At 50.8% G+C, this 22,141-nt stretch overlaps 2 protein-coding genes across 13 annotated transcripts in view; both read left to right on the forward strand.

The window, feature by feature from the left end:
- The window catches only part of SGSM1 (small G protein signaling modulator 1), a 50,300-nt gene extending 41,674 nt beyond the window's left edge, over positions 1-8,626 (forward strand). For all 8 annotated transcript variants that reach the window (XM_076352585.1, XM_076352587.1, XM_076352591.1 and 5 more), the window contains 3 exons: positions 216-312; positions 740-907; positions 1,432-8,626. In XM_076352585.1, the coding sequence (XP_076208700.1) occupies positions 216-312; positions 740-907; positions 1,432-1,520 (354 nt within the window). In that variant the 3' untranslated portion in view covers positions 1,521-8,626. The remainder of the gene's footprint in view (positions 1-215; positions 313-739; positions 908-1,431) is intronic.
- A 9,895-nt stretch (positions 8,627-18,521) lies between these two features.
- Positions 18,522-22,141, forward strand: part of KIAA1671 (KIAA1671 ortholog) — a 90,848-nt gene continuing 87,228 nt past the window's right edge. For all 5 annotated transcript variants that reach the window (XR_012996544.1, XR_012996543.1, XR_012996545.1 and 2 more), the window contains exon 1: positions 18,522-18,636. The gene's annotated coding sequence lies outside the window, so the exon portion shown is untranslated. The remainder of the gene's footprint in view (positions 18,637-22,141) is intronic.

Below are 22,141 nucleotides of genomic sequence, written 5' to 3' on the forward strand. Positions count from 1 at the left end.
GGGGCTGAGAGGAGCTTTCAGTGGCAGGAAGCAGGAGGGAGAGCAGGGGGCTGTAAAAAGAGCCTGGGAGTGACACGTGCCAGGATTGCAAAGGAGGGAGAAGCTGGGTGGAAGATGGTGTGGTAGGAGAGCAGTGGGAATGGAGGAAGGCAGGCAGAGGAACAGCTGGTGCCTCTGGTGTGCACTGATGAGTTTCCTTTTGCTTTTCTTGGCAGATTCTGGACTCTGAGCTCTTCGAGCTGATGCACCAGAATGGTGATTACACTCATTTCTACTTCTGCTACCGATGGTTTCTTCTGGACTTCAAGAGAGGTGTGTGCTGGGAGGGAGGCAGTTGAGACCAGCAAATGGGGAGGGAAGGCAAGGTCTGCCATGCTTCCGTGCTTCTCAATACACTCTGCAACTTGAGTTGTCTGAACTTAACTTTTTACCATGTGTTCCTGTTTTGCTTTTCCCTGGTAGATTTGTGGCTGACTTTTCTGTCTAGATACAGAACCTGTTGTTCCAGAGCTGCTGGTGAGCCTCCACTGGGTTTGTGTCCTGAAGCCTGTGCCACCTGCTGCAGGCCAGAATATTTGTCTCTATAGATGACTGAGTTATTGCTTCCAATTGGAACAGGTTCCTGTGGGAAGAAACCACCCAGCGTGTCTTCCCAGTGCTGCTGTGAACTCTGTGAGTCAGGATGATTCTAAACCCGTGGCTGGTGTAGTAACTGCTGGGCTTTTTCCTCTGCTAACAGAGCTGGTGTATGATGACGTGTTCGCCGTCTGGGAGACCATCTGGGCAGCTGCACACGTTTCCTCTGCGCACTATGTGCTCTTCATAGCCCTGGCTTTGGTGGAAATGTACCGGGACATAATCTTGGAGAACAACATGGATTTTACAGACATCATCAAGTTTTTCAACGGTACAGCTTGTGTTCTGTTGGGCTGAATTTGTGGCAGCTGCTCAGATGTAGGCAGCACGTGTCTGTCTGACTATAGACAGTCATATCTGGGCTATACTGGTAAATGTTTAAACAAACAGAGTAGTGTATGGTTGTGCGATGCTGATACTTGGAACACGATGGTAGAGTTGAACTTGACTGCCCTTGAACAGTCAGGCTCTGAGGGGGTCCTGGTGGTGCCTGGGGGAAGCCACCCTGCCATCCTTGGCAACAGCCCACCTTGCCATGCTTGAAGGGAGCTGTGAGCGTAGGTTGTGCTTCCTGCTGGCTGTAATCATCCCGAGATGAGTTGGGTAATGACGGCTCTTCAGAGTCAGGTGTCTCTGCAAGGGATGGTGCTTGGGGACTTGGGCAGGAATTTGCAGCTTCAGCTCCCGCCTGGAGCTCGGCTGCGAAGCAGAGAGCTGTGAGGCTGGGGGGACTCCTCGAGACGCCGGGCTGCGCGGGTCTAGCCTCTTTGTGGGTTCCTTCTGTCTGTGTTCCAGAAATGGCTGAGCGGCACAACACCAAGCAGATCCTGAAGCTGGCTCGGGACCTTGTCTATAAAGTCCAGACTCTGATCGAGAACAAATGAAGGACATGGGGAAGACGAGGCATCCAGACAAAGAGCCGGGACTCCCCTTCAATGCTTCCTCCCCTTCTCCTTTTTCTCGAAGTGCCACACCTGTGGAAATAAGGTAGTTGGACGCATGCCGCTGTCTAAACTGGAAGTACCCTTAGCTCTCCAAGTGCTGTGTTCAGTGTTAGGTCCAGGGGCCCGGCTCAGATCTTCGCAGCCTTCTTCAGTGACTTAACCAAAGATCTGTACAGTTGCATTTTATTGCTAAGGACTTGCTTTGGAAGCAGCACCCAGGCAGTCACTTCCTTGCCTTGCTACAGCAGAAGGGCAGCACGTGTGGTTACCACCACAACTGCCGAGGCAGTTGCCAGCATCCCAGGTCGGAGCTTGGGGTCTGGGAGAGCAGCGCTGCCAGCCCTCCTCGGGGCCGACTCGGGCTCGACAGCCTTTGTTGCAAGGAAATAAAGCTGCTTCCTTGGACAGCCGTTACCCTGTGGCACGGGGAAGCCAGCCAGCCCTGCAAGCCTGGGCAAGACAGGGATGCTGCCAGTACTCAGTTTCTTACTAACGTTATGAGGTTCTGCCAGTAACAGAGAGGGACTTTGATGACAGAAATTCCTCTTCTTTTGATCTTGTCCCTTGATGCATAGCATCCCCTTTAGTATTTTTTTAGGGCTCTGTTCTCTCCCTGGGATTTTTACGTTGTTTGTTACTACAATATCTGAGCACACAAGAGTTTCAGCTCTGGATGGATTTTCATCCAGAAGAGCTCCAAATTCAGCATTGGGTTTTTCTTTCAAAATCCAGCCTCTGTAACGCTCTCTGAACACTGGAAAATCTGGTCCTAACCTCCTCTGGGAACTCTAGACTTGAGGTTTTTGTACCTGCCTTACTCTAGCTGCTTGTGTTAGGAGTCTGGTCTCGTTATCGTTCCTCTGCAACCCTTGTTAGGGGAGAGCTCCTCGGAAGGCAAGTCAGAGCTCCTGACTTCGGTGACTGTCCTGACTTTCCCTCTGAAGGTGCCTGTCTCTTCCTCTCTTAATTAAAAGACCAGCTGCTCAAAGCTAGACAGTGCAAACAATCCCCTTGGTGCCTGCAGGTTTTCTGTGTGCTTCTGGGGCTGGCTGCAAAGCCCCCTAAGTCCACTGAAAGTCTCCAGTTAGGTCTTGGTGGGCTTCTTGCACATGTCTGTGAAGAGGAAAATAGCCCAGGGTCCCTGAGTGGTCTTTGCTTTTGGAAGATGCACTTCTGTGGCCGCTTTTCCTGCAGTGGCTCTCCAGTGTTGCAGCCCCTGGAGCACGCTGCATGAAGTGCCTCTCCAGCACTACCAGCGTGAGAGCTGAGCTGCTGTGTCATGCTAAGGCTGCGCTACGGGGGGTTTGGATTCATTTTTCAACTCAGGTAAAAACAATAAAGGAAAAGGAGAGGTGTAGGTTGTTGGTAGGTCTAGTTTGGCCAGGGAGGGCTTTGTCATGGCCACAGAAGGCTGCTGTGAATGTGTGCTTTCAGCAGCAGGGAAGACGCTGGGTTGTAGCTCTCTATAAGGGTACTTTCTCTCAAGTTTTGCTGCAAAAATTTGTGTTCCCCCTCCATGCAATGTGTGATATTTGTGTGCTCTCCTCCTCCCCTCTGCAAGATAAGGCCCTGCTCTTCTCTTGCTGTTGGAGTGCTGCTCACCAGAAGGGAAAAGGGGCCCTTCCCTTCTTCTGTGGAACATCTGTTTGTGTTGACTGTGTTTTGTATTTACTTGTGGCATGTGTCAGATGTTGCTTGCAGAAAAAAAAGACAGATGTAAATCTGCAGAAGAGAAAACTGCTGCTTCAGAAAAGTTCTGCAGTGTGGTGAAGCGATTTGCAGTTTCTGAGCAAATCAGCTAGTCTTTCTGCAGTACGGGGACACAGAGGCTGCAGCTAGAAAAACCAGGGAACAGTAGTAGGTACTGAACCCTTTGGGGAAGAGGACTGCAGCAGGGGGTGAGAGTAATGGGGAGCCTTTCATTTCTCATAATCCCAACAAGCAAATGTGTGCCAACCGTCTAGGAAATTCTTTGAAGCAATTTTCTGCATTAAATCTCCAAAGAGTGCTTGGTCTGTAGTAGCCCAGGAAACAAAGGCATTTGAGCTTCAAATCTGCCAGTTCATATGTGAATCTTTCATCTTTCCACAAAGTAGAGCGGGAAGCTTGTGCCCTCCCTACCAGGCTGTTCCTGTTCCCTCTAAGTCCTAGGACAGGTAATAGTCTGCCTGCATCACCTTCTCCGAAGGGGAAGGGAAGTGCTCTGTCCTCCCCTTTCTGAGGGACAAGAACCAATAGGTCAACTTAAACACAGTCTTACCAAGCAACATTGCTGACACTTTATCTTTTAAGCTTCTCTTTTTCTTTTCTTGGTTTTTTAAACAAAAACAGCCAAGAAATTCTGCACAATATTTGCTGTCTGTATTAACTGAGAGTGTCTTTGGGCCGCTCAATATCAGTGTTTTTTGAATAACTTCTGGGGGGAAAAAGTATTTATTTATTGATTGTACATTACTGTGTGTCCTTGTATACTTAAGTATGTGAGTGTGCATTGTTATGCAAATGGAGATATATCTTTTCAATGTTCTTTACAATATCTTGTAAATGTTTATCAGAAAATTGTGTCTATATATAATATATATACAGTATAGAGAGAAAATACGTGAATTAAGTGGGTTATTTTTTGAGGGGGGGAGAAGAAATCTTTTGCTTCTACGAACTGTGTGGTTTCTATAGCACCTATTCCATGATGTGCCAATCTGTCACTGTCCCTGTACTGTGAGAGTTATTCTGGTACGGCAACAGGGAAGCTCAGAGCAGAAGAACCATCGTGACCTCAGCTTGGCTTGATTTTAGTTCTGACTTTAAAACTGAAAAAGGAGAAAAAAAATATTAAAAAAATAGCTTTATTCCAGCTGTGGTGCTGAGTAGAGTCTGCAGGAGCAGACCTCTGCTCGAGCTGTGCAGGGTTTCATGCCTGCCCTGGGATTGGCTTGGGTAAGAACAGTTGCAGAGTTCAGGCTTGGTGTGGGTTGCAAAGAAATCAGATAGTCCAAAGAATATGGTATGCCATTTAAATTGGGACTAAAGCCATTCTCCTTTGCAGCTGATCGTACCGTTTTGTCAGGAAGGGAGCATTACATGACCTGTACGGAGTACTTGCGGAGCTGATCTGCTCTCCTAACTAGTGCCCATCCAGACTAGCTCTGCTGAAGGCGGTGCGCCCCACGCACTGCTCTACTCTAGTTCGTACAAAAGTCAGCGAAAACCATCTGCTCCCGAATACTCCCGTGAGAACTCGAGTCTGAACTTGGATGTCCAGCTTTGTGTTCCCATGCAGATCTGAGACAGAAGACGTGAACGGTTTCCGGGCCCTGCACTGGTGGACGGTGCCATTCCCCGGCTGCCCGCCCTGCCAGACCCTCGCCGTGCTGCCGGCATGGGAGTGGCAGGACAGCGGCTGTGGGAGGTCAGAAATAGGCTGTGATAGTCCCTGTGCTCTGCCCTTCCACAGCCCCTGTCCACACACGGTCCTAGCTTGGTTTCGAGCATCTTATCAGAAGTCGCAGCGGGTAGCAGCTGTGCTCCTTGCTGACCCCTCCGGGGCAGCCGCTGTCCGACCGGCAGGTTTATGTGCTTGTGTGGAGACCCATAATGAAGCAACACCAGGAGTCTGGGGCTCGAGATCTATTCGATGGTTGAAAGCTACTAAAATTTAAGCAAAGGTTTTTGTTGTCCAGCTGTTCGTAGGCCTTCTCCTGCCTCAGCCTCTCCTGCCTGGCTCTGCCCCTCTGCTAGATTGCCCTGAGGTGACAGCATTATTCTGGGTTTCCGACAGCGTGAATCCCCATGGCCCTGCAAGATGGCACAGATCTCTCCCGGCTGTGCAGCCGCAGGATTGCCTGTTTACCACAGAGGGAGAAGCCCGTCGCAGGGGAATGCTTGCCCATATACAGTAATCTTGTCTGGCTCCTTGTGGGAGAGGAATGTCTCATCCCAGCAACTCCGGGCAGCTGAAATCCACCCTGTGCAATGGCACTACAAGCCAGGGACTATCTTTAGCCTGCTGTTGTTCGCGCTGTGGGACCAGGGACTCGAGCTGCTGTGCCTTCTGACTCGAGACTGCTGCATCCTTCCCGCGGGGTGCAGCGAGGTTTGCATCCCACTTGCCCCCAGCCTGTGTTCTCTGCTCCAGGTCGCTCCAGAGCTGAGCCTGAGGGAAGGATGGATTCCACGTGCTGAGCTGTTCAACTCACATTGCACCCGCACTGAGCATCCGCAGAGGTGTGGGGTTTTCGCTTTATCTTTTGTTAGAGCTGCTCAGCTTGCAGATAATCTCGGTATGTTTAAATACAGTGAATGTTTGTGTCCAGGCCCCGTGTTCTCCCGAGGGAGTTACTAATGGGTTCTCTTTCTGCATTTGAGCTTTCTGCTGATGCAACCTACCAAATAACTCTTGGTACCCATCTCTTTTAGTGTTTCTCATGTAAACACTTTAGAAGTTGTCTTTGTTCCTAAATGTGCGATTTTTATAGGATTTTTTCTCTTACTGTGTTGAGTCTCTGATTTGCTTTGCTATTAACATTTTTCATGAAGACTGAGAGGGTTTTTTGCATGGGAACTTCTTGCTGCCACCCTGTTCTGCTCTCATCCAGCCTCTTACATTTTGAACATCCCTTAACATATCCAAATATACCTTTTACTGTAACTAGAGCCAGCAGCAGAAATGCAGGTATCGGCAACCATTGTCACTGATAAGTAAAAAACAGATCAAGAGAAGTGACTATTCTTGACCTGGTAGCTAGGAATTGCAGTTCTGCTGGGAACCCATCCATGGGCAAGCTGAGCCCATCCCTAAATCCCACCTTGGAGACACAAGCCTTGTGGCAGGCTGGTGGCAAAGAGCAATTTACGGGATGAGACTCTTCTTATTCTTTCTTCTTTCTTTATTTATTTACTTATTTTAATCTGGCTGGCTAGTTTTCCTTTCTTTCCCCATTTACTTTGAGTAGCTGGCTAATTCTCTGCACTGGGAGCCACTGTGGCAAACAGTCCTCAAAATAGGTATGGGACCATACCTATTTTGTTTTGTACCATCCTAGTTTCAGGATTCTCATCACGTAAGTTTGCTTTTAAAAATATGTTATGCTGTCTTAAATTGCTGCTCGCTACTGTGGCATTGCTGTTCAGCTAGTAGTAGCCTCTGAGCCTGTTCATCAGTGGGGCCAAAATGATTGTCATTTCATCAAAACATCTGTCAAATATTTTTCACTCCATTTGGGAATTTCCAGTAGTACCGAGCAGTTCTGGGCACATTTTCTGCATTTTACTATTGCGTGAGCACAAACTGATAGTGAAAGAGCACAATTCACAGCTGAAGTGACAATTTTCTAGCAATATGGAAGGGTTGTAACTCTTACCAGAACCAGTTTTCAGAAATTCTTATGAAAGTTTTCAGATACCCTGAAGTAGATAAAATGCCACTTACTGTTGCCTACTATTTCAAGCACTCCAGTGATCTTCGCTCAAGGTCATTATCCTCGTTGCCTGCCCTGAAGTAAACATATATCGCTGATTAAGGCGCCTGAAGTCTTTGTGGTCCCCAGTCACACTCACCACACTTATGTTTTATGGTGGCAGCGTGGGGCAAAGTTAAGGCTGTTTTGGTGCCATAGCTGTGCGTTTCTACAGCTTGGGGTGTTTGGGTTTCTTCTAAACTTTGTCCGAATCCTGAATTTCCTGGAGAATGTACGTTGTTGGAATAGCCATAGCCTTTTAATATGTGTCTAACTTTAGATTAGTGATAAACATATTCAACCTTAAATTCTCATTCAGTACTTCAATAACTTCCTTTTTTAAATTGATTTTGTACACGGGGACTGAGCGGGGAGCCCAAAGATGGAGCTGCAGGTGACAGCCTCTGGTCCGCGGCCAGGTGCGATCGCTCCCGAGCCGCTGGCACACGAAGGGTCTGTGGCCCCATCGGCTCTGCCTGCGCCCGGGGCTCCGGCAGCCGGGGCCAGTCCTGCGCCCACAGCCGTGTCTGGAGCCAGGCGGGTTGTGTCCCAGCCTCTGCCCCTCTGGATGGGTTTGCTGAGTCTCTCGGGTCTGCCGCAGAAAGCCCCCGCTTTCCTCTGCCCAGCAAGAGCAGCCATCGCCCTTGGCGGCAGTGAGAACCTCTGAGGAGCTCGGCTCGCGGCAGGGGATGGGCATTAAGCGCTGCTGAAGTGGGAGACGGCTAGGAGGAAGGCCACTTTTCATCAACTTTTTTGTAAGGGGTAAAAAGCACCATTTATCCTTTTTTTTTTTTTTTTTTTTAATAAATCAATGCTAAAATTTAAACTATGCACAAGATCTCAAAAAGTACATGGAAGTTTTAAGAATCAGTGTGGCTTCACTGCTAAGGAAGATAAAGAATTGAAAATCCTAATACTGGATACTGAGATACTAAAAAATTTCATTTTCATGACTACATAAGAAGATCTGCTTAAATTCTCAGAAATTCAGTCTCTTCTTGGAGAATAATTCCCAGGAGCCAGGGAAGGAGAAAGCTGTTTTTCACAAACAGCATTAATGAAAATTTTTTGTTGAAAATCCAACTCGGCTGTAACCTTAGACACATGATTGTCACTTCCCTAGTGCTAAGGTGTGTTCTGGAGAGCTTGGCAGGGTGAGCGGGTGACGCTGGGCTGTCACCCCGCTGCAGCCGTTGTGGAGATGACAGGTACCATCCCAAGCTCTGGGGGACAAGGGATTACCTCTCAACAGCAGGGTTATGAATGTATCTGATGTACTGGCATTAGACTTTTATGTTGCCCTACACTGAATTGCTGCTTTTATATGTTGGATGCCATTTTGGTCTCTGGGAGTTGCTCTATCTGAGCTTAATGAGCACTACAGCTTTTAATATATTTGTAGAAGTGCTGCTAATGTTCTTAGATTATTTGAATTCCACACTGTGGTATAATATCTGTTTTATATTATTTTATCCATGCTTTTGGTTTTTTATGTAAACTGTTCCTTATTGTTGTTCAGAAAGAAAAATTAAAGCTCTATTCTCTATGGTTAATGTATTTTCAAATCAATAAAATCCTGGTTGTTCTTTATGGCTGCGCAGTCCCTGGTAAGACGGCAGACGTGGAGTACCCCAAAAAGGCAGTGCTGACGCCTTCAGAAATGCTGCGTCTGAGGGCACTGGGGGGTAACTCTGCTGCGCCCAAAAATGCTTTCGTCTGGGGGAGCAGTGGGATGATCAGGTGCTTTTACCCTTGTTTTGAGGACAGACGTCTGCTTCCCTCCTCAGAATTACCTGTTCCTTGTTGCTAGAAAAACTGCTGCTAATTTTTAATGAGCACTCAAAGCCACAGCAAAATAACTGGGCCTGAATCAACTTCGGTCTGGAAAAAGCTCTTCCCGTTGCTGAATGCATGTCGGTAAATGTTCACTGGTGCCGTTAATGAAACAGTAATTCTAATGAAGTTAATCTGCACCGAGCTATTCTTGTGCTCTCTAAGCTGCTGACAAGGAATTTTTCAAAGTAAGAATCGGTGCGTGGCCTGAGAGAGAATCTTTCGCTTGCCTTCCTCCCACTTCTAGCACTTCTGTACTGGGGAACACACGTAGTTACAGATAGCTCTGTGCAGCACTGCGACTGCTGTTCGGTTTATTTCATGCTTGTGTAGCAGCTTTTCTTGTTTCCTCGCGGCGCTGTTGAGGGGAAGGCCTGAGATCTAATGGTGCCTCTTGGGTACAAATGAATCGGGGAGCAGATCATCCCGGGGCGGGCAGAGGTGTGCTGGTTTCATCCCCCTGGGTGCCGTGGAGCTGTGGCATGCACAGCCCCGCAGGCAGCAGCTGCAGCTGGGGTACAGGCAGCTCAGCTGGAGACCTGCCTGCATTTCGGCACCGGAGTCTTGGGGGGAGAGAGGCGAGAAGGGCCCTGGGCTGCAGGCTGGCTTGTGCCGGGGAGTTCAGGCGTGGCCATAGGGAGTGGGATGGGGAATGGCTCTGGGGGTGTTTTGAGAAGCCTGGCTGCCTGCTGCAGCTCGGCAGAGCTCTGGGTCTCTGCCTGTGTGAGCAATCCCAGGCTCCCCACAGTGCTGGGGGTCGTGTGTGTCTTGCCCAGATGTTTCCTTTCCAAAATAACTCGAGGAGAGTGCCATCACTGCCAGGCTGCGCAGAGGTCTGCGGGAGCCGCATGTGAGCAGGGTGAGATGCTCCTCAGCATCCCATTAGTCCCAGCCTCCGGTGGGGCAGATGCTCTGGGGCAGAGCTGCTGCTCCTTCACCCATGGGGGAATGGCGGGAGGCTCCTGGTTCTGCTTCCAGCCCCCTGGTTATGCCGGTGTGACCAGCTGCACCGCGGTTATCCGGGCTCCTGTCCCAGCACATGGGGCTGCAGTCTGCTCCACTTGCTGGCCAGCCGAGTGACTTGTCTGGGGCCAGGGCCAAATTTTACCAAGACCCTGAGAATCGCAGCATGTGGGATGGGGGAGCTGAAACAAGCTGGGCCCGAGGGGGAGGCGGGAGTGCCGTGCTAATGAATTGGAGGGGTTGGAGAAGTGCTGGGACAGGCCTGCACCGTGGCACCGGGCCAGCACACATGCTGCCACAGCCCAGCCCTGCTCCACAGCTGGGGACCCAGGGCACGGAGTGAGCGGCAGTGTGGCCGGCCAGGGGGTGGGCAGGGGGGAGCTGAGGGTTGCAACCGAGCTGGGGAGACACAACCCAGTGCTGGAAACTGCAGCCCTCCGCATTCCACCACCCCGAGCTCGCCGGGGGTGGCTCTTCCCCATGATTGTCTTTTCTCAAAGTCGGACCCCACGGCAGCTCTGCACGCGCCCAGTCCTGTTCCCAGAGCCAGTCCTTCGCTCCGCAGGAGGTGGAGAACAGCTTTGCTCTGCAGAGCCCAGGGCTGTGTCCTGGGGGCGTGGAGGCACGGAGGCAGCCAGGTGACGAGTGTGCACCGCAGGATCCCCAGCGGCCAGAGGGGTGATGTTAGAACTGCGTTTTTGAGGAGATTTGTATTTTCACATTGCTCCCAGCTTTCAGAGCCCTCCTTTGCTCTTGTCAAGTCCCTCCTCTCGCAGGGAACCCTCTGTCACCTCATCTCCCTTTTGCACTTCTCCCCTCTTGCCCTGTTGCAGTCCTTGTTTTGATCATGGTCCTCGCCTTCCCCGATTGCATCTCTTGGCCCTCTCAGTCCAGCCAGCCCATGGCCTTGCTGCCTGACCCAGTCCCTCCTCAGGCAGATGCTGTGTGCAGCCAGGCAGTGACACCTCCTTACCTCTGCTGCCTGCTGATACTGGCACCTCCGTCCTTCCTCTTGCTGGTACCCCCCTGGTAGTGTGGGGAATTTAAACTGATGACTGTTAAGCTGAAGTAGGGCACCTAAAGAGGAGAAAAAAGGCTGCCAGTCGCTAGGGAACGGCTGGGCCGGGTCCTCGGCTGCTGCACGAATGAGTGAATCGCCCCAAGGTACAGCCAATGGAAAGATGGCAGAGGGCCCTGGTGTGAGGGCAGCTCCTGGCCATGGGGCAGCCCAGAGCCAGGACCTGGTGGTGATTTTTTACATCTGCGTGTGATCCTCCGCTAACACAGATGAGCTGTGCAGAAGGCAAGGGGGTGCTCTCTGTAACAGTGCGTAAAATGACCTTGGACTTGATCTCGTTACCTTGCCTTGGTATTTCCTGGATCTATCTCTAGACCTTTAAACTGGTAGCGATATGACAGGCTGCGGTGCCTTTCTCGCTGCAGGTAAGCAGGTAATGGGAGTGACAAGTTTTTCATTAAAAAATGCAAGGAGGATGAGAGGAGAGCGGGAAGATGAGCTGCTCACGGGTCCCTGCTTGCGCTCAGCGCTGGCACTTGTCATCCCTGTAGACTCTAGAAGGTCTTTGGGTGCTCGCGGGGGCTTCCAGCGCTCCCCGGGGAGGGTGTCATGCGTGGGCATGGGGAAGAAGTGAGCTCTGACCCTGGGAGTGCTCGGTGCCATCAGCCACCTTTTAACGATGTTGTGCTTGTCGGTTCCTGTGCTCGCACTGGGGAGGCGGAACAGATTTGCATCAGCCTGAATGTCATGTTTTAAACAGCCCCAACCAAGTTTAAATGCATTTCTAAAAATGGGATAGAAGTGAAAGCAAGATTGGATACTAGCTCCAGATTCCTGCCTCTACATACTTATGAGAAGAGGCTTAATTAAATAAAACCTGGTATTTAATTAATCCTTAATATGTTTGCTTCTTGGGGCATGTTTGCTCTAATGGCACAGCACCAGTTTTTAGCGCAGGCTAATTGATTGCCAGGGAACTCACAGTTAAGAACTTCAAAAGGCTGATGAAGACACTCCCCAAACACGCATAGTTTGCAAAATGTCAGGGTGGGATTCAACCAGCCCTCGCGAATGTGTTAATTACCTGATATTAATTGACAATCTAATCACTAGAGGCCAGGTCCCCAATGTGCAAAAGCAGAAATGCTCTGCATTCACGGTGCGGAGAGACTGGCAAAAATCCTGCTGTTTAGATGGAGGAAAGTAATGATCATAACAGTGAATTTCATTAATTTTTAACTCGGATACTTCCTCACAAAAGCAGATATCCTGAGGTTGTGCTTTGAAGTGCACTTACATTGGTATAGCCACTGAAATTTCCATCAGAATTGCCACCTCCATGCAGCGGAGGAGACAACAGCCTACAAAGCGGCTCCTGAACAGTAGCAACTTTCGGTCCGCTACAGGAAGAAGAACCATTCCCGACGTTGTGCACTGGGCTGGAAACAAGGGCACTTCAGGAGATGCTTCACCATCAACCGGTGTCGGAGGGTGGCAGCTCCTCCGAGGGCAGGAGGGGTGGTGGCAGCCCCAGTATTTTTTGTGGTCAGTTTTGATCCTCTGCAGCATGAGTCTGAGCCCTTAGGCTGCCTGTGCGAATGCAGCAACTGCGGCTGACAAACCAGTTTTACGTGGCACGGACCCAGGGCAGCCCAAGGCGGTGGCTGTGTCTGATGGGGGGTGAGGAGGCAGACGGGGGGCTGTGTTGGTAAGCCCGGCAGCGCGGCTGCCAGCGCTTGTCCTAACACACCCTCCCTGCGACGTTGCGGCACATGGGACCTGCGCAGCGCCTCGGCCGTGGCCGCAGCAGCCAGGAAGGACCAGGCATATTTATAGCACATCATTGTTAACGTACATGAATGAACATGTTAAAATCTCAGCACAAACAAAGTACTTCTAGTCTAAAAATCTACTTCTGCTAAGGTCTGCTCTGTCAACACCTCTAGCTGCATCTGACTTGTTTAAGGTGTTCTAACACGTGTTTCAGAGATGCCCTTTTTCTAGGGAAAATAAAGCCAGTATACAAAGGCTTACCCACAACCTGGGCAAATCCTGGGCCCCATTTTGCACCAGTACAGCATGGTTTGCACAGGCGCCGCTAACTTACCCTGATGCCAGGGTAAGGTGCACTAGCACGACTCGTGGTGACAGCCTCGGGTCCCTACCCAGCCCGGCAGTGCTGAGAGCCGGAGGTCTGTGCAATAGGGATGAGCTTTGCCAGCCTAGGATTTGGAGTCTCCTTTTGCTAGATTTGTGTGCAGTGGCTGTGATGGAGCAATTTGTGCTATGGTATTTCCAAAGATCTGTGGATGTACCTCACAGCCATGAAAAACAAGCTCAGATGCAGGAGACAAAGGAGCAGGGATGTGTTAAGCCATTTCTTAAGCACAAGGAAGTAGAGTGCTTTTTCCTGGAGCATTTCTCAGAAAGTGAAAGCATTTCTGCAACACTTTTAGCAGCTGCATTAGAATGACATGTAAGCATTCACAATATTTATCTGAAAGCTCTCAACTATGATAATGCACAAACTGAGATTATCTGTGCTGGTTTAGACAGAAGTGTATTTGCCGACGAGCTTCCAGGAGTTCAGTGAGGCTGTTGGGAGCAAGATGCTGTCGTCACTGTGAGGGGGGCTTGGGGTTCAGCACATGGTCTCTGGTTTAGTGACTGAGCTGGCTGTTGGGTGAACAAGTTTATTTGAACTTTTATTAGTTCAGCAAGGGGAACAAAGATACTCGCTTTTATCACTTTGACTAACAACGTGTTGTTGTTGGCTGAGTTACAGGAGTGCGAGCTGAAATCTGAGTCACTCTTCTGCTTGGGAAAACAAAAACAGACTCCCAGGAAATCTGCTTTCCTTTGTTCTCACCACAGTCCCCCCACGTCTGACCATGTGCTGTTCACTGATAGCACAGGGCGGGCCTCCGACTAGGATGGGTGCCGTGTCCTCGCCCAAACCAGCGGAGGCAAAACCGCCAGAGATTATATAATTGACAAAAATTCCACACCCACTGATTTTTGACTCTGATGCAATAAAACCTCCACTACAGTGCAATGTAACAACGCCTTCCTACTGAAGAGCATTATACATACAAATTTGATGCTCAGTTATCCTTGTTTTTTTGTCAAGGATTTCTGGCTATTGCTGCTTTCAGCAGCAGATAAGGAAGATTTGACAACCTCTGCCTTCCTGGATTACTCCTTTCTGGAGGAAGAAGTATTTTGTGGATACGGAAGGTATAATCCTGCAAGGCACCATGCACCCATCAGAGGGGTAATGCCCCTTCCAGGCCTGCAGCCAGGGCTGCTCAGCGCCCTGGCAGAGCTCAACCTTTGCAAGGGCGTGAATGATGGTCAAAGCGAGCCAGCTGACATTGGACTGTGTGTTTCACAGACTCTTCCCATTTAATCAGGACTCTCTCTTCTGTGTTCCTTCTCCTAGTCCCGCTCCCGTTTAAATCAGGAGTGAAACTTGGGGGCGGGAGAGGAAGCAATGGGGGGTCCGGCTGGTGGGGCTTTTATCAGGAGGGCTGCGCTGGGGCTGTCCCCTCCGCTGTGCTCTGAGCCGGGCACTTAGTGCTCTCTGTGTAGCTCTGCACTGATTTTCATGGTGGATGAACATGAAGAGGTGGGAAAGGAACTTTTAAGGATCCCTGCCGTGGTGGTGATGGGGAGTAGGAGATTTTCTGCTTTCCTTTTTGCAGATTATCTGTAGTTGGCAGCGGAGCATCTTAATGCCTGAGGTGTGCAGGGAGTTCCTGGCCGGTTCCTCCTGGGGCCTCATCTTGAACCTTCACCGATAGTTTTGGCTTTCATGGGAGCACTTACTTCACAGAGGGTTGCAAGACAGGACACTGAAGTGCTTCACTGCTTAGGGCCAGAGCATTTCAAACCCACGTGGGCCTGAGAAGAGCAGATGCTTGTTCCCCAGATCCAATGAGGTGGTTTTGCATACATCTCCACCTCTTTGTAACAGAAGCAACTTGCTCAGCAGGAAGAGATGGAAATTGTTAATGGCTGGAACAGAGGAGGGAATCTTGCCACTGCAGCCGGTGAAGTCAGGCACAGCCTGGCTGCCGTTATGGCAGAGGTGACGCGGGAGCAGACTTTCGTCCCCACGGAGGCAGCAGGCCCGCTGCTGTTACGAAGTGGCAATGGTGTTTGCCTGGGATCTCCCCACCGGCTTCTGTGACCTGACCTCAGGTTTGCAGGAGTGTAGCACAGCAGTCTGGCAGTCGCTCCATGTGGCATATGCAATTAACCCATTTCTCCACTATAGGGCACTGACAGACTATGTGAGAGGAACCAGATCACTGGAGCAGCCCTGCTGGTACATGCAACATTTGCTGTTATTCACTGTTTTATGCAATTCTTAGTTTAATTCTGAAAAGGTCCCACCCTGGAAGTTAGTTGTATGGTAGAGAGGAGAAACAGTGGCATTACCCATATGAGAAGCGGAGCTTCTAGTAAACTGGTGCATCAGCCTGGCAGAGCCTCTTGTTGGTTTGATGGCAAAGAATGTTTGTTTAAAAAATGGAAACTTCTCATAGCTAAGGGGCCTTCCATTTTTTCCGAGTACAAGCACTCCTTCACTGTATATTGCTTGCATATCATCGCACTGACGGTTCTGGTGAAATCATAAACCAAAGGTTCAAAGCTCAAATGTTTATGTGAGATGGGTCTGGCAGTGTCTGTTTGCTATTGCCATCCACACCGCAGGGTAGAATTACAGCTCTAATTTATATACATGGGGTGATAGAACACGACTGCATTTAACTCTGTCCCTAGATTGCTGTTAACTCTAGTCCAATAGTTGCTGATAAACACAGTGGGAGAAAGGTTCTCACAGGGTCTCAGGCAGGGAGAGAGCACAGGGGAAGAAACCCTTCCTGAAGCCAGGGCTGTGTGCCGCACGTTAGGTCCTGCGCTTGCCCAAGGGAGCCGCAGCGGTGGGGTGGTGGCGGGGTGGTGGTTCTCCTCCCTGGTGCTGGAGCTGGGGTGCAAGGGCTGAGTGTGATGGCTGGTGGGGTACCCGGCTCCCCGCAGCAGCACTGCAGGTCCCACGGTTCCCTGCTCTGTGCTGGGCCCGCACTGCAGCTGTTCATTTTCCCACACGGTCGGGATGTCCCCAGGGCAACAAAGGATGAGTGAGGGTGAGGATACAGCCCCTCCAGCTTTGCACTGGAGGCTCATCGAGACCAGGCCTGCTCTGCACCACTGCATCTACCCCACAGCTCTGCAATCCCGCAGGTGCAGCTGCTGCCTCTGGCCTGCCGGGGCTTGAAGCATCGGGAGTTTTTGTGGCTACTTTGAAGCTCCCAGGTCTCATCTCCCCGGGCATTTGCAAAGGCACACGCTGAGGTTCCTCCTCAGACAGTGGGAAACAAGGCAGCAGCTTCTTGGGAACAAGTCTGCTCTTCTTGAAGTCGTCCATTTGAATGCAGCCTCCCAAAGGGTATGTAGCCTCCGGAGCCTGGCTTGGCCAGTTCTCTTGTCTCTGGCTGTGTTCATGCAAGTAGGTGTTTTTGTGGAGGGTGCTGCCATTAGAGCGGCTCCTGAATAACTGATCAGACAATTTCATTGTTTCGCATTACTTGCTGAAAGCCCCATGTGCTAGAGCAGGGGTTCCCAAGCCATGGGTGGAACAAGAACCACTTCAAAGAGGTGTAAGAAGCAGTAACACCCTCTTTGCAGAGGCACTGGTGCGAGCCATAGATCACCCTCTTCCGTATGGGCAGGTACCAGTCACCAGCAAAAGCCTGAGCTGCAGGGTGGGTGCTGGCACGGAGGTGACTGCTGCCAGGCTGCCAGGGAGGGGTGCTGGGGGGGATAGGTGGATGAGGGGATGGGTTATGTCTTGGTTTCTGGAAAAGATAAAGGCAAATGAGTCATGGAATTGGGATCCCTTTGTGTTTGTGTGTGTGGTGAAGATAAAAGGATTGCTAAGGTGGGGAAAACACTTCTATTATCCTGATTTGGGAGCAAGGGGGGGTCTGTGGGAAATGGATCTTAATTTAAATGGGATGTGGGTGTATACAACAAGGGTGGGGACAGAGGAGGTGAGGCGAACTCTTTTATTAGTGCAGCTGTTGGAAAGCTGGATGCTTTTGCTGCTGAAACCTTTCCGCTGGCCCCCATCCATGCACCTGCTGAGAGGCAGCTACTGTGCACCCGTATAGCTAAGGCATGCTGAGGAAGCGTGACCTCCCTCTTGCAGTTCGGGAACGGGTCACAGGGAGATCAATCAGCTTGATTTGCTCAGGACCCCCAGCGTCTGCAAAAGAGGCGAGATTTCAACTAGCTCCCTCGAGGGCTGGTTAACGGCAGATTAGTAAATTCCGCACTGACGGCAGGGACACGGGACCTGCTGCCTGACCTTTCAACGTCCTGCTAAAAGCTGGGATGAGGATGCGGAGCTGCCTTCTCCTGCATGCCACAGTGTTGGCCCTCCTGGCCCCCCGCTGCGATACCCGCTGCGAGCCAGGCTCTTTCTCTCCAGGCCACAGTGTGGGCACTGCCTGCCTGCCATGAGTCACAAGCCTCCACGCCGGCCCTGCCTCAGAAGCCGACTTTGGACTCCTCCGTCACACAAAACCACACCTTTTGTACTTATGAAAAGCAGCACCGGGAGCATTTGAATTACTACAACCGTGCCACAGCCTTAGAGACGGTGGAGGGCCCACCGAGGTGCCTGCGGGCAGATTCAGTGACTTGGGCGCCATTCCTCAGGGGGGGTGTGTCTGGCTGAGGAGAAATGCTCTCTGGTCTGAGGAGAAACGCCCCTCGGTCTGAGGAGAAATGTTCTCCGTCTGAGAAGATGTGCTCCCTGGACTGGGCTCCTGTGCCTTCCAGGCTGCCATTTGAGCACCCTGCAAAGGCTGCGGCTGCTGCTCTGGCAGGGGTAGCGGGGAGGCTCTCACAAAGTCCCTCTCTGCAGCCCAAAGCAGAGGGCCTGAACCATGGTGGCAGAAAGCTCACCCGGAAGGGCCACCCCTGCCTGGGTACCTCTCACCCAGCGCCTGCCCCGGGAGGGCGAGAGGCCCGGGGGGCTGCGGGAGGCTGGGCGAAGGGGCAGGGGGTTGTGCTTTCCTTAGGGGAGGAGGAAAAGGCAGCGGCAGAGCGCTGCGGCGTGCCGAGGAGCGGCTGCCCTCATTCGGGCCCTCTCCCTCAGGGGGCCGGGGCGGGGGCATTGGCACCGCTGGCCGCGGGCCAGGGCCGGGACGCGAACCCTCGTCCTCCGCGACGCCAGCGGCGCCCCCGGGGGGCAGGTGAAGGGGGCGGAGCCACCCGTGAACGGCCACCGGGCTGCGCGCGCGAGGCCCCGCCCATCCCGGCGGAGCCGCGCGGCAGCCATGGCAACAGAGGCGCTTCCCGCGGGGCCGGGCCCGGGCTGCGCGCGCGCCGCGGCCGGCGGCTCCTGGCGCCGGGGCGAAGGGCCGGGCCCGCCCCGCGGCGCGGCAGGGCCGGCGGCTCCCGCAGCCCGGGACGCGGCGGGACCGGGGCGGGGCACTCCAGCGCAGCCCTCCCTACCCCTCCCCTCCGCGGCCCTCCCGCTGCCCCCGGCAGCCCCTCGCCCCGGGGAGCGCGGAGGGGCGGCCCCCGCTCCGCCCCGTCCCGCCCCGCCCCCGGGTGGGGGTGTCCGGCCGTGCCCGGCAGCCGATCACCTCAGCCGGGCAGGCCGCTGGGCTCCGCCGTGCTCAAACTTAGTTAGCAACTTCCCCGTTGCGGCGGAGCCAGCGCCGTCCCGTGCCGGCTCCTCTGAGGGACGAGCCGGTGCCCCGTCAGGGTAAGTGCCGGCGGTGGGCCCCCGGTGAGGGGCGCGGAACCGCGCTGGTGGCGGCGGGACAAAGGCGGCCCGGCCCGGTGAGGCACCGGGCGGGTCCGGTTCACTCACCCTGAGGGGAGCGCCGCCCCAGCCCCCCCCGCCTTCCCCCGGGCCGGGGGAAGGCGGGGGGGGTGACCGGGGCGGCGCTGCCCGTGCTGCTCCCGCGGCTCCCGGTTCCCCGGCAGCGGGGGGGGACACACACGGGGATCCTGGGGGCAAACTCACCCGGGGCTCGGTCGGCGGGAGGGGGGGGGGGGGGGCTCGGGGTCCGTGGGGGTCCGTCACGGCGGTGTTGGGATCGGCTCGCTGCTTGTTTTTCACTGCGTCAGAGCCAAGGGCGAGGGGAGAAGTTGGGTCTTCGCGTGTGTGTGCTCCGAGTTAAAAAGAAAAAGCCCTTCGTGCTTTCAATTTAGTGTCTGCGTGCGGCTGTAGGTAGTTTCGTGGTGATTTTGATGGTTCGTGGGTATAATGTTCTGCTGGCGAGCACTGCAGATTAGAGCCTTATTTTGTAATCCAAGATGACTTTTGTAAGCACTGCAATTATCTGTTCCCCTCTGGATTAGTGATGATAATGTGCTTGGCATTCTTAAATGTACAAATAAAGATGCCTCCCCGCCTCCCCCCGAAGAGTTTACAGCCGTGCCGGCTACTGCTTGGGTTAACAGCAGTCTGCAGAGGGGACCCGGGCATTTCAGAAGTGCGGTATGTGACTCTCTTATGCCTTGGAGTTTAGGAAATGTATCTGCTCTCTAGAGTTAGTTTTAAGTGCCAGTTTAAGGTCATGAGCTGGTTCTTTTTAATTGCGGATACCTTTGCTTGTTGGCATATCAGCCCATGCATGTGTAATTTTTTTATTTTAGAAACATGTCTGACATTTGGGCGGACAGATTTGTATTGCTCCTTTGTGTTATGCAACTCATTTGTCCATTTTTCTTCCGAACTCCAAATGTAAGCGATTTATGTGTGGATGGAGGGATGTGGAGTTCTGCTTATGGGTGGAAATAGCTGATCCAAAAGATCACACGGAGGTCAGTTCCCAATTCCCTGAATTTGCATGGAGTTCTGCGCTTGGATTTGGGAGGGAGCAAAATCGGGATTCTGAAAGGGTGAAGCTAATCTGTGAAATCACTTTATTTCCTGCCTGGTATTGCGTCGAGTCCTGTAAAAAGCTTTGCCTTCCTGAGTCTGTTTGCAGCATTGTTACCGTTCTTGCATTTCTCCCGTCTGAAGGTAGGAGATTAATCGTGTGGATTCAGGTGTTGACTTGACTCCTATTTCTGCGGCGTAATCCGTGTGATTTTAATTTGCGTGTGAGGAACGGGATTAAGGGAAATCACGCTTGGCAGATGGCAGAGCTCTTCTATACCATTATGAGATATTGTAACCTTTTATTATACCTACAGATTTGATTCTTCAGAGTTTAGTAATATAATTCTATTCAAGATAAAGTATTGCTCATGATAAAATACTGGTGCTGCGTTAAAGGAATTGCAGCATATAGCAATTGATATTTTGTCAAAACTGATGCTGTATTCCATTGTGGTAATAGCAGGCAATTTTCATGGTAGGCTGAAGAGGTAAACCATGTTTCCAGGGTAACTGTGAAGTTGTTTGGCAAAAAGTACCTCTGAAGCAGATAGAATTGAAGGTTGTTGGTATTTTCTTTTCCTTGTCTCTCTTCCATAAATTAGAAGGCTTTGCATCTTTTTAATGACCACATAAAAATATTATATTTCTTTGTTTTCCTGTGACATTTTTAGGGTGTGGTAGGGAGACAGACAATGTATGGCAGAAATGCTAATAAAGTTGCCTGGCAGCTTAATCCAGATAAAGACTTCTCCCAAAAAGTCTTCCAAGAATTTATAAACTCCTTTTTTTTTTGCCCCCCCCCCCCCCTTTTTTTGGTAGGATTTTCTTCACTGTATGCTATGCTTTTTTCTGTAAAAATTGTCAAGGATATTTGTTAGCAAGTAAATCTATAAAGCCTTTCTACTTTAGAATAATTAAAGAGGTAGGAATCCTATTTAAATAGAAGATGTAGCCTGTAATTCAGTTTTGATAGGTGTATAGTTTGTTGAAAATATACTTGTAAACTTTAGTCTGTTCTCTTTCAGATGATGCTCTGAACTAATTCTAAGCTAAATGTTTCTTTTCCAGTATATATAAGACAGAACAGAGTGACTCTAGAGTGTCATGGTATGGAAAGTCCCTAAAAGAAGTCAAAATCTAGGACTGTTTTCTAATTCAAATACTTGCGTTTGTAATTTTTCACTATCTCATTTTATATATGGTAGTAAACGATGTGAATGTCCCCAATCCAAGGTTTGTGCTCACGCTGCAGTTCTAGAGGCTGCCTATCTTATGGCTGGAGGAGAAAGGGCAGAGTACCCATCTACGTTTCTCCTGACCTGGGTTCTTAACTGACTAGATACCAGTGTATTAGGAGAATTTTAATGTCTGATGATTAAACAATTTATTACCTCTGATCATTGCCATACTGAGAGCTATGTGTAGTGATGATTGTGGTGTTTGGTGTGTGTTTGTTTCTGTTTTTTTTTAAATACTGTTTCCAACCATGTGTAGCACTGTCATCTTGGATGCTAATGGAGCCCCTTGTGTGTCTGCAGACTCCTCTGACAGCAGTAATATGCCTGATTTCTCCCAAAGAGAAAAAAAAATCAGTTATGACTTGGAAATAGATTCTATTGAAAGAAAGAATTTCAGACTCAAAGGTCTATGTTTGAAAAGTTTGCCAGCCCTTACTGCTCCATGGAGTGAAGGTAAAATTTAGACTGCATGTGAAAGAAGCAAGTCCTGACCAGCAGGTCCCAGGTGGAAGGTAGATGGAGAGCTCAGGTATTCCACCTCCTGGGATACTTTGCACGGCTCTGTGATTTTGCTTGGGTGTTGTCCTGGACTCTGCTCCATTGAGTGCTTCTGTTTCTCTGGCTACTAGATAATTTTGAAACCAGTCCTGTCACCTCCCTTCTCTTTCACGTGTGCTTGGTTACTGCAAAGTAAAAAATGAGCGCTCTCTTCTTGGTGAAGAATGTGTTGCTGCGTTTGCTGCCTAGTCCTTTCCTCAGGATTAGTCTTTGTTTGATCTTTGGTCATGGAGCTTTCTCTCTTCTGGTAGGTTTTCCAAGTATCATCAGAATCAAGGTGATAGAACTCCTCGTGATTTTTCTCCTGTCCTTGAGTTTTTAAATAGTGGTAAGAAAACTTCCCATAGCCTTGAAAATTTCAGTATAGCGGTGCTTGTGGGGAATACTCTGCACAGGGACACAGGGCTCGGGATCGTATTTGGGAGGATTACTCCGAGCATGTCGGTTAGGGACACAGTACAGTTGTGGTTGCAGAAAACTACCTCTCATACCTTTGGCTGCTCAGGTGTTTAAAAATTGTACTCGTTTCTTATTGAGGAGTCTCATGTATCAAGATTTTTCTCTAAGACTTGGTATGTTTT

Source organism: Aptenodytes patagonicus, chromosome 15, assembly GCF_965638725.1.
Source record: "Aptenodytes patagonicus chromosome 15, bAptPat1.pri.cur, whole genome shotgun sequence".
In the NCBI taxonomy this organism is placed as follows: Eukaryota; Metazoa; Chordata; class Aves; order Sphenisciformes; family Spheniscidae; genus Aptenodytes; species Aptenodytes patagonicus.